This window comes from Gossypium hirsutum, chromosome A12 (genome assembly GCF_007990345.1).
Source record: "Gossypium hirsutum isolate 1008001.06 chromosome A12, Gossypium_hirsutum_v2.1, whole genome shotgun sequence".
Classification (NCBI taxonomy): Eukaryota; Viridiplantae; Streptophyta; class Magnoliopsida; order Malvales; family Malvaceae; genus Gossypium; species Gossypium hirsutum.
This window is the reverse complement of record NC_053435.1, coordinates 104635483-104647980: the sequence shown is the minus strand read 5'-3', so window position 1 is coordinate 104647980 and position 12498 is coordinate 104635483. Positions and strand designations below refer to the sequence as shown.

The 12498-nt window shown below is 33.4% G+C and overlaps 1 protein-coding gene across 1 annotated transcript; it reads right to left on the bottom strand.

Moving 5' to 3' along the window:
• Positions 1-5090: 5090 nt before the first annotated feature.
• On the bottom strand, positions 5091-10012 carry LOC107894093 (cytadherence high molecular weight protein 2). Its single transcript, XM_016819299.2, has 8 exons — positions 9517-10012; positions 9040-9240; positions 8843-8965; positions 8655-8692; positions 8439-8547; positions 6005-8251; positions 5654-5809; positions 5091-5494 (listed from the first exon to the last, which is right to left on the bottom strand). Exons 1-8 carry the CDS (start codon positions 9592-9594, stop codon positions 5297-5299), a joined length of 3150 nt encoding a protein of 1049 aa, XP_016674788.1. The 5' UTR covers positions 9595-10012; the 3' UTR covers positions 5091-5296.
• Between the last annotated feature and the right edge of the window lie 2486 nt (positions 10013-12498).

Sequence of the window (12498 nt, the reverse complement as noted above, 5' to 3'; positions counted from 1 at the left end):
AGAGTATTTTAGGTGAGAGAAAAAAGTTTGTGGTCCTTTTATGGCTTTTGAAAATTTTTTACAGCCGGCTATTCCATATTTTGATGGCCACTATGATCATTAGAGCATGCTGATAGAGAACTTCTTGCGGTCCAACGAATATTGGGAGGTCATTGAGCACGGTGTAACAACACCAACAAATGGAGAAAGGCTTACAAAAGCACATCAAAAGGACATAAAGGGTTGAAGCTGAAAGATTTGAAAACAAATAATTACTTACTTCAAGTTATTGATCGTTCGATACTGGAAATCATTCTTTGCAAAGAAACTTCCAAGGATATTTAGGACTCCATGAAGACAAAATATCAAGGTTCTTCCAGAGTGAAATGTGCATAACTCCAAGCTTTGTGGAGGGACTTTGAGGTTCTTCAGATGAAGGCTAGTGAGTCTGTTACAAACTATTGTGCATGAACCTTGGGAATCGTGAATAATATGCAATTTCATGGTGAGAAAATGGATGACATAGCCATTATTGAGAAGATATTGCGATCATTGACACCAAAATATGATTAGGTTGTTTGCTCAATTGAAAAATCCAATGACATTGATGCACTCACCCTTGATGAACTCTAGAGTTCCTTATTGGTCCATGAATAGAATATGAACAGAACTTTTGCCCCAACAGAGTAGGCTTTGAAGGCTTCAACTCATTCTTCTAGAGGAAGAGGTAGAAGTTGAGGAAGGGGAAGAGGTAGAGGAGACAGTTGGAATAAATATGGTGGTAAGCATGCCAGACCAGATGATAAAGGCAAAAAACGGGATTAACAATTTGACAAGTCAAAGGTAGAAAGTTTCAGATGTAATAAGTTTTGTCACTATCGTTCTAAATGTCGTACTAATCTGTCTAATGGCAAGGAAAAGGGAGAAAAGTTAAATTTTACAGAAAAAGAAGAACTTGAAACCTTGTTGATAAATTCATAACAAGTAGGAAGAGCCGCAGAACTCATGTTTATGGTATGTGGATACAAGATGTAGTAACCACATGTACAGTAATAAGTCTTCTTTCTTTTATCTAAATGAAGACTTTCACACTAATATGTCTTTTGGAGATAAAATTATTGTAGATGTAGTGGGAAAGGGTGATATTAGTATAAGAACCAAGAATGGTTTTGTAGAAACAATTTCCAATGTTTTCTTTATAAATGCTTTGAAAAGTAACTTGTTAAGTGCTAGTCAATTGCAAGAAAAAGAATATGTGATTATGATATCAAAAGGTGCTTATGAAATTTATGATTTTTCTAGAGGTGCTATTGCAGTGGTTCCAATGAGTTCTAACAGGTTGTTTCCATTGGTTATTGATTGTGTTCAACCTTGCTTGACGGCTAAAGTGAAGGATGAGCCATGGCTTTGTCATTTTTGTTATAGTCATTTTCATTTTAGGGGTTTAAAGACTCTTAGACAGAAAAAGATGGTTAGCGGCCTTCCTCAAATTGTCATTCCATCCTAGGTGCTTAAAGATTGTGTTGTTGGCAAACAACATCGTGAATAATTTCCCAAATGAAAGTCTTGGAGAGCAAAAAGTGTGTTGGAATTAGTTCATTCGGATATATGTGGACCAATAAAACCATTATCTAATGGAGGTAAAAATTATTTCTCATCTTTCATTGATGATTATTCTCGAAAAACATAAGTTTACTTTTTATAGCAGAAATCAAAAGCATTTAGTGCATTTACTAGCTTCAAGGCACTTGTTGAGAATGAAATCGAGAAAACCACTCAAGCTCTTCGCACTAACCGTGGTGGAGAATATTGCTCTAAGGAATTTGGAGCATTTTGTGATAGTCATGGCATCTCCAAGGAATTTGGACCATTTTGTGATAGTCATGGCATTTGGAAAGAGCTTACCACTGCACATACCCTTAACAAAATGACGTATTAGAGAGGAAAAATAGAACCATACTTAATATGGTGAGGAGCATGCTTGTTGGTGGAAGGGTCTCAAAATAATTTTGGCCAAAAAGAATAAATTAGAGCATCTATGTCTTGAACAGAAACCCAACTTTTTATGTTCAAAACATGTCACCTGAAGAAGCTTGGAGTGGAAGAAGACCAGTTGTAGATCACTTCAGAATTTTTGGTTGCATTGCTTATGCACATGTTCTAGATGCAAAAAGAAGCTTAATGACAATGGAGATAAGTGTGCCTTTTTATGTGTAAGTGAAACATCTAAAGCATATAAACTGTTTAATCCTTTAATGGAGAAAATTGTGATTAGCAAGGATGTAATTTTTTATGAGGAGAACACTTGGAATTGGAATGACCAGTAACCTTCTTAAACCTTTGTTGACACTAAAATTGAAGATAAAAGGCAACAACCTTTAGATTAGCAGATCCAAGCAACACTTGAGCTTGAGAGTTCACCAAAATGAAGCTCCAACAGCCACCGACGTGAAACAATTGAACCTAGTCCTAGCTGTTTTTGATGAAGACCAGCTTGGATGGGAGATTTTGAGGTAATCAACATTGGTTAGATTGAAGATCCAATCATCCACTTTTTTCTTATTTGTAAAGTGTGATCCAACAACTTTTGAAAGCGTTGTAAAGGAGTCGAAATGGCGAAAGGCAATGAATGAAGAAATTAAAACTATAGAGATGAATGATACATGAGAGTTGACTGAGCTTCCAGAAGGGCACAAGACAATTGGTGTCAAATGGGTGTATAAGAAAAAGTTAAAGGAGAATGGAGAAGTTGATAAGTATAATGCGCTCTTGGTGGCCAAAGGTTATAATAAGTTTAGGGTAGATTACAAAAAAGTCTTTGCTCTTGTTGCAAGGCATGATATAATTAGATTGGCGATTTTGCTTGCAGCCCAACACTCTTGGTCTATCTTCTAGTTAGATGTGAAGTCAGCATTTTTACATGATGAGCTCCAAGAACATGTATTTATTGAACAACCAGCTGGTTATGTTAAACATGTAAGTGGAAATAAGGTTTATAAATTAAAAAAAAGGTTTTATATGGGTTGAAACAAACCCCACTTGCTTGGTATAGTCAAATTAAAGCTTATTTCTTGAAAGTTGGTTTTACCAAGTGTCATTATGAGTCTACTCTTCTCATTAAAACTGGTGATGAAGGGAAAATGCTTATTGTGAGTTTATATGTTGATGATCTTATTTTCAGTGGAAATTGTAGTTCTATGTTTAATGAATCCAATAAGTTTATGATGGTTGAGTTTGAAATGCCAGATCTTGGTATGATGCATTATTTTCTAGGCATAAAAGTAGTACAATTAGCTGATGGAATATTTATTTCTCAAAGGAAATATGTTCAAGATATTCTGAGCAAGTTTGATATGAAAGATTGCAATCTAGCAAACACCCTCATTGAGTTTGGTTTGAAGTTGAATAGAGAAGGAAAGAAAGTGGACAACACTTTTTATAAGCAGATTGTTGGCAACTTAATGTACTTGACTAGTACAAGACCTGACATAATGTATTCTGTGAGTTTGATCAGTAGGTTTATGGTGAATCCTTTAGAGATTCATTTATTGGTTGCCAAAAGAATCTTTCATTACTTGCAATGAACCAATGATATTTGGCTATTTTACACAAAGGAAGAATTTTTCAAATTTATTGATAGTGACTTTGCAGGAGATCCATATGATAGAAAAAACACTTCAGGTTATGTTTTCATGATGGGAATCGGAGTTGTTTCATGGTCATTCAATAAGTAATCCATTATTACTTTCTTAACAACTGAAGTTGAATTTGTTGTTGCAACAACCTATGCTTGCCAAACTATTTGGTTGAGAAAAATCTTGGAAAAGCTGAAGTTCAAGAGAATGGGAGCTACAGCAATTTTATGTGACAACAACTCAGCTATAAGACTCTCAAAAAATCCAGTATTACATGGTAGAAGCAAACATATTGATTGAAGTACTATTTTTTTTGAGATCCAACAATGATAGGGTAATTGATCTGAAGTACTGCAAGAGTAAAGATCAGCTGGTTGACATATTCATCAGACCTCTCAAATTGTTTCCCTTCCAAAATTTGGGGAGGTTAATTGGAGTTTGCACTTTGGAGGATCCTGTTTAAAGAATGGCACCAGTAAACTAAAGTTTAATGAGTTTTCAGTTTAAGGGAGGGATTGTTAACAAAATATGTTTGTTATCCTTATTTCTAGGCATGTAGTTGCTGCACATCAGGGATTTGGTGGTTGCAGATCGTGCGTTTATTTGGTTTAGATTTTTCCCTAGTTATTAAGAGTCCTATTATGAGTCTTATTCTGTTAGTGTCCAAGTTCTTATTTTTTTTCTGTTATGTAATTGCCTATATAATAAGCTCTTGAGGTTATGAATAAATTATTTGATCATTTTATTTTTGCTTTCCTTTATTGTTTTCATGTTACTGTTATCACTTTTAATAAGTTAAGCTCTTGAGGTTATGAATAAATTATTTGATCATTTTATTTTTGCTTTCCTTTATTGTTTTCATGTTACTGTTATCACTTTTAATAAGTTAACAGGAAATGACATTGGAAGGAAAATAACCATGAACCCTAATCGTGAATTGTAAAAATGGCATAAATAATATATATATATATATATATGGTGGATGATTTTCTGACATACAATGTATTTGATATTATTTTATCTATTTGTCGCTATATAATCTAATATTAATATTCATTCAAATTACAAATATGGGCAACTTCATGTTTATCATTTTTATTTTGTTTATTTTTTTGGCATTTATAAATCGGGAAAACGAACTATCAATTTTGAGGATTTACCCATCGTCCTAAAAAAAGACCCCGTGCTTTGCAAAATTCACGTGCCCACGGAATCCAACCAGGATCTTATTCGAAAATTCAGAATTTCCACAAATTAAAAAGAAATTAAGTGTCGGTGTTATTTTTTATTATAATTATATTTAAACAAATCTTACTAAAATATATCTGAAAAAAAAAAATCAAATACCTATTCAAGCATGGAAATTGAAACCTTGCTAATAAAGAGTAAAAGAAGAGCTAGTTTATGCTTTGTCAATATATATATATTTGTGGAAATGTTCATGACAATCTTTAATATAAGAACAAGAATCAAACATGCAAAGTAATTTTTTTTATAAAAAATAAACTATATATGGAAACTACTAGGTGAGGTGAATGCGTTTTTGATTTTTTTGTACAACTTAATTTCTTTTTCATTCTAAAGAGGAAACTGTCTCACCTGCAATTTCCGTGTGGGTACAAATCCAGCTGCTACTTCAACTATACATTGTAGTAACTTGTATACGAAGAAATGAATACCTTTCAGCTCTTCTTGGCATTCTTTATTTTACGTACCGTCATCAGAAGCCGTTGTCGTTCACCTTCCACCTCTGCGAATTTGAGGCTTATCTCGGAATACCGATCTTGCATATACTTCAATTCATCTTCGATGGACTTGTTTCTTTCTTTCAATGCTGCTAGTTCAGCTATCAATTCATCCTGGTTATCGTCTTTAGCTACCTGCATTTGTTTTACCATTTTGGAAACAAAGTATAAGCCCAAGCAAGCAATACACTTAAAAATGTTGTTCATTGATATAATAGAATTTCATTTAAAATTATTCCCTTTTTTTTTTTTTGGTTTCCTTTTTCTTCTAAATCATAGTATAATGTTTCTGACCTTTTGAAGTTGGTACCCGTAGAAGCTGGCGCTGTGCTTGTTGAATTCTTCTACTCTGCTTTCTAATTCATCGATTTTCTTCTGAAGATCCTTTTCCTTTTCCAGGAAAACATTTGTGGATGTTTCTAAAGCTGTTTCCTTTAACTTTATATGTCCCTGCCATGAGAAAAAATGTTCACTGAGAATACAAATTTTCCTTTTCATAACTGTACCATTAAGGAAGAAACAAACTATAAAGTAAAATTTTGGATAATTGTTGTTTGATCATGAATTCCCATATTGCTGTTAAACCATTTGCATCAAAGTTTAGAGGAACTTTTGTTTATATAGAACATGGAAGTGTAAATTTACCTCAAGCAACTTTACTTTTTCCCTCAGGCTCGCAACATCTTTAGAATTGCCAGGAACCAAGGCAGATTTATTGCTTCTTAATGGTGTTCTTGTTCCATGAGAAACTGCTCCTCTTCCATTGCTCTCTTTCAGCTTCTTTTCCATGCCAGTAAATGCATCTTCCTTCTTCTTAAGGTCACCCTTTAGTTGAACTACTTGCTTTTTGAGTTTTTCTTTCTCCAATTCATCCTCGGACAGAGAATGCTTCAATTTATTGTACTGATTTTTGAGGATATTAAGCTCTGATTGTAGAGATTCAACTGCCGCTTGTTTCTCGTCCTTCAGATGCTTCATTCTTTGCAATTCTTCCAGTGCCTTAGCCGCTTCCTCTTTCATCAAAGCAACTGTACTCTCCAGTTCATTTCTTTCTAGATATGCTCTTTGCATCTGCATTTCGTATTCTTTAGCTAATGCTTTTGTGTGTTCCAACTCAAGTCTCAAGTCTTCGGCCTTCTGAGCTTGTTCAAGGAGGCAATTCTTTTCTATAGTCAGCTTTTCAATCTCAGCTTTTAGGCTGAAGATATCCTGGGAAAAAGCCCCACTTACTTCTTCCTCAAGCTTCTTTTGTTGTTCAAGCTTCTTAGATTTATCATCAATTTCCTCCAACATCAGTTCTATTTGATTTGATTTAGAACTTACTTGATTGGAAAGGTTAGAGAGTTTAGCCTCATAATCCTTTCTAACTGATTGGAGCTCTTCTTTAGCTTTCTCGAGCTGTTCTTCCAGCTGATTTTTCTGCGAGCGTAATTCACTAGCTTCAGTCAGAGCTTTTGCAGCCAACTTCTCATTTGCATCAAATGTAGAGGCCATCTGGATAGAGAGCCTTTTAAATTCCTCCTGCAGCCTTTCAGCTGTATTTGCATTCTTCCATCTTGTCATTCGCAGGGCTTGCTCAGCTCGTATAGCTCTTTGCTCCTGCTCAACTTTGGCTCGTGTGATGGATTCTATATCCATTTCAGATTGTTGTGCCAGTTTCTCTAACTCTTCCTCCAAGCTTTTGACATTGGCTTCTAGTTCATTTATAGTGGCTACAGAGTCGGAGAATTCTTTTGACTGCTTGTCAAGTTCACTTTCCAAGAATTCAATTTGGGTCTCAAGTTCATTTATGTTGGCAATGGAGGACGAGCACTCATACTGCATCTTCAGTTGTTCTTGAAGCTGGCTTTGCTCTAATTTGTATGAGATGTCGTGATTTTCCTGTTTCAGTATCTCATAGTCAAGTGCTAGCTGCTCCATCTGTGCTTCAAGCTCATCTTTATCTCTCTTGTAGATCTCTATCTCACTGTAGAGGTCCATGATCTTTTGCTCTAGTAGAGAGGTTTCCTTGGGGCCCCTGTGTTCTTTAACAAGCTGTTCCAGTGCCCTCTGCTCTTCATCCTCATCTGAGTCATTTCTTGAGATGATGGCTCTCACTTCTTCAGCATTTCCATTGGATTCAGATTTGTTGGGAGGATTGGAAATCTCCATAGTCTTTGCCTCCAAAATTTCTTCTAGTTCTTGCACAGCAAGTATTAACTCAGCATTTGATTCCTGTGTCTTCTGCAGTTGTAACCGAAGATTGTAATTCATGTCTTTCTCATAATTCAGCTCTTGTCTCATTTCTTCAACGAGAACCCAAGGGTCCCCACCCTCAAACTGCAGCCTGCTTTTAACTTTTGCATCATCAGTTCGCTTCTGAAAGGACTTAAGTTTCTCACAGTCTAACTTGAGTGCATCTCTCTCTTCTTTCAGAGTAACAACTTCCCGTGATAGATCCTGCCCCCTTTTACACTCCTTTACAATTTGCTTTCGGAGAGTCTGCAATTCCAAATCCGACACATCCACTTGCCTGGACAAGGCAATGACCTCATTCTTGAGCTTTTCCATCTCATTATCTGAACCATGTTGGGAACTTTCTCTCGGAAACGTATCCTGAGAACTGTTGGAGTCATCAGTACTCATTCCATGATCAGAACCTGCCGACCAAGCCTCGTAGATCGTTGTTGAGGCAACTGATGTTGGTTTTGGAGTAGATGAGGTGTTACTCATAGGTGGCAGATAAGGAGGGTCCTGATGGATGCTGTCATTCTTTATTCTATTTCCAAGTTCCCGTGGAGTATCAAGTCCAGAGCTACTATCAGAACTTGAAATGGTAGTATCAGATCCATTAGATCCTCTATGGTTCTCATGCATTTCATCATTGTGGGGGGTTTTGCTGAAAGGCACATCCTATCAGATAGATAACAAACAAACAAATAAGTAAAACTTGCATATCCATTCTCAATCACCAATTATATTAAGCACATATTAGGATACAAAAAATGTTAAGAGAAGAAGAAAATGGTCTGAATATTGAACAAAATAGCAAGAAGCAAACCCAAAATGAACACTTTCACTAAATGGAATAGGAACATACTTCAATTGAAGCGTTCTTAATGCTTTCATCTGCTTCACCATTACTCAAGTGGGCCTTCAAGCTTCTACCTTGTGATTTAATACTTGCATCTTCAATATCTTCCACTTCTCTGAAAAAACAATCCCAATAAAATCAAAGTCACAAGCAAACACTACAGCATTCCAGAAACAAACTCCAATTACAAGAAGAATTCAATAAAAAGTGACCATTCTTTACCTTTGATCAGCATTTTCCTGCACCCTCTGTATTGAAACCTGTTCAAAACCAACACAGCTTGAATTCATATTTTAAAAAATGAATCACCATATTTATGAGGAAAGATTTAAAGAAAAAGCCTACCAGAGGAAGTATACGTGACACATATAAATATGAGAGAGAAACAGAGAGACTGAAACTATACTAACATGTAAAATTGCTTTTGAATTTGAATTCTTCAGTGGAAGAGAAACGATTGAAGTTTTAATTGCCTCTGCATAAGCAGAAAAATCAATTGAAGCTTCCCCAATCAAACCTCCTTTTCCCAATCCCTACAACAAACATATAAAATATTAATTATATAACAATTAAAGAAAAAAAAACACATCCATCAAAAATATCTTACTGATGATAAAATAAAATGATAGATTCTTTCGTTGATCTTCCCAGTTTTTGGCTCTCGAACAAATTTAACGGACTCGTACACTGGTTTTTCCCATCGACAGATATCGTCCAGAATCGTCGCCTTTTCTAATTTTGTTGTCGGTTTTCCTCCGTCGCCGGGAACCACCGATATCATCAGTGTTTGTACACTTAACTCCGTGACCTAAATTATACAGAACATAATTAATATTTCAACATTTTCTCAAATTATGCAATCACATTACGAAACAAAGTAATTATTAATTGTTTTAAAAGAAACTTTTAAAAGATGATCATTTTTAGCCAATCAAACTAGCTAAAGCAGTTTCAGAAACAATCCAATCAAACTCTGTTCGCCGTTTGAGCTGCATTTGCTGAGCGATGGAGCTAATAAATAAACAAAAGTAAATAGAACTTGCAGAAATTATTCAATTAATTGAATTTGAAAGAATGAGATTACTTGAGTTGCATGGAACTGCAACTTGAAGACCGCTTTTATCTTGTTCCTGTCGCTCCTCCATCTCGCCGACTTAAACATCTCTTTCACAAAAACCTCCGAAAACCGCGAACTCTCACCGGAGCTCCGGAATAATTCGCCGGAAACACACCATTTATTCGATCACTAGACCAAATGCATAAAAAAACAGGTCAAAATGTGCTGACACGCGCGGGAAAACAAGCCTATTGTACCAGTCTAGACGTTGAGTTCAACTAATGGAAAGGAGCTGGTAATGCGGCAAGGACTGAGTCAGAGACCGAGTCAAGAACTCAGAAACAAGGAAGCATTGTAAGCGAGTGGATCTGAAGTAGAAGAGTTCTTTCACTTTTTTTTATTTTTATTTTTTCACGTTCTATATGTAAGTTGTAACAGTGTTTGGTGGAAAGAGATTTCACATTTTATTTTAAAGAAAAATGAACAATAAATAATTCAAAAAAAATGTAAGGACGAGCTCTTTTAAATTTAATTCATGCTTAATTTAAATAATCAATGCATTAGCGAGAACAAATGTGTTTGTTTTGACTTCCAGTCAAGAGAACAGTAAATAAAAAATCATTGTTATGACATAAATACCCCTTTCCAATTTTAGTTTTGGCGAAAATTCTAGCTTCTAGCGTGGGTCAAACTGCCAGAATTCAAAATATAAGATTATTTTCAAAAAAAAATTAATTAATGGCTGAGGGCTTATAGGCCAAAAAGTTAGAATACGGTTAAAAGAACAAAAAAAATTGTAACATGCATTTTTATTTTACATTCATAAATCCACAAATTCATTGGGTCAAAAAACATTAATTGTAATAAAATTTTCAAAAAAAAATAAAAAAGAAAAGGAAATAACGAAAACATAATGCTGGTTTGAGTTTGAAATGAAAAATGCATTTCAACATTTTTGAGTTATTGGATATTAGGTGTTACGTTGTGTCATTTTCATTTTGATGGCTTATATTATTATTTTCTTTTTCTCGATAATATCTTTTTTTACCCAATTATTTCTTAACTTTCCAATTATAACATATATTCGACATCCTTTTTCTTTGAAGTCTATTTGAAGAAATGTTGAAATCAATGTGAAATATATGCCTCTCAAAAAATATTAAATTTGGTATGATCCTTTACTTTCTTTTTTTTGGTAAACTATTAAAATAGTCATTTTTATTTTCCTCGAGTTACATTTTAATAACTTATATTTGAAATGTTATGTTTTAGTTACTTACGTTATCGTGTTGTAATATTTTAGTCACTAAGTACTAATTGTCATTAACGGTATAATGTTAAGCTGATGTGACAGTTAAATCATCATTTCAAATGAAAATTTTAGGTTAAATTATATATAATTAGTCCTTATATTTTTTTCTTTTTTAGAATTTTTGTTTCTTTAATGTTAAAAGAGATGGAGAAGGGAAGTAAATAGAGGGAGAAACAAAAGAGAATAAAACATATATAAATTGTTCAAAATAAAAAAAAATATGAGGATCAATTGTATAATTTAATAAAAAAATTTGTTTGAAATGATGATTTAACGTGCCACGTCTACTTACCGTTACACCGTTAATAGCAATTAATGGCTCAATAACTAAAATGTTACAACACATTAACATAAGTGACTAAAACATAACATTTCAAATATAAATGACTAAAATATAACTTGAAGGAAACAAAAGTGATTATTTTGATAATTTACTTTTTTTTTTTTAACTGCATAAAACAAAGTTACCGAAAACAATTAATTTTAGGTATTACATTTTCATCAAAGTTTGTTGGCATTTATGCCATTATTGTAAATATTATCACTTAATATTTGGGGCAGCCATAAAGTTTCGGAGTATAGGGGTACGATCGGTAAATTATAAAAACTGAAAGGTATAACGGTCATTTCTTCTCATAGTGGATAGTGCCCGTTGCTGCCGACGCAAAACTAAGAAGTCCGAATCCAATGATAAAAAGAGAAGCAAACGCCAATGCTTATGCCAACGGTCAGCTCCCACTAATTACAATTATAATTAATTTTATTAATTGTTAATCTTTTTTCTAAATTATATGTTAATCGCTAGAAAATGACATTTTAACCAAAAAGAAATTCTGCTTTATATGGTGAAATTTTCTACCCATTTACGTAAGCTAAAATGAATGGCTTTTGCAGTCTACGTCAATCTATCACTTCTCTTTTATTATCAAATATTAACAAAATTATACAAGACTTTATATTTATATAAATTTTAAGAAATTCATATATTTGCATCAAACTCATTTTATTTTTGGAACATCGTATGATTTTTATTTTATAAAATTAATAAATTAGTCCTTTCAATTTGTCAAAATTTTGGTTCTTGTATTCAATAAAAATTGACAAATTGATCTAATTGTTTAATTCTGTTAAACCTTGTTAAATTGTTTACTGAAATGAAAAGTTGGACAATTTATACGCAAGAAATTAACAAAAAATCAATTGTTAATATGATTATCAAGAATTGGACTAACTTGTAATTTTTCATAAAACATTAACAGGTTTACTCTGATTACATATACCAATATACTCTTGTTCTCTTGGTTGCCAAGCTAGATTCAAATAAAGGAGTTTTGGTATATTTGATAGTGCTGTTAATGGCAATTTTTTTATATGGAAATTAATTTTGCTTTGTAATTAAGATTAGATTTTTTTTCCCTCAATTTATATGTTAAATGTTGAATCATTTTATTTTGGATTGATTTGACTTAGTAATTACTAGACTTTGAATTTTAGATAAAAATAGTCCCTCCCTTTTTTAATACGTAACATAAAGTAGATTAAACTTTATACACTAAAACTTGATATGCAACCCCTAATCTTTGCTAAATTACACGAGACATTAACATAGTTATAACAATTGAATAGAGTATTTTTTAGCTGAAATTGCATTAAGATCTTTTTTAAATAATTTATTATAGGTTTTGAATTATTTATAC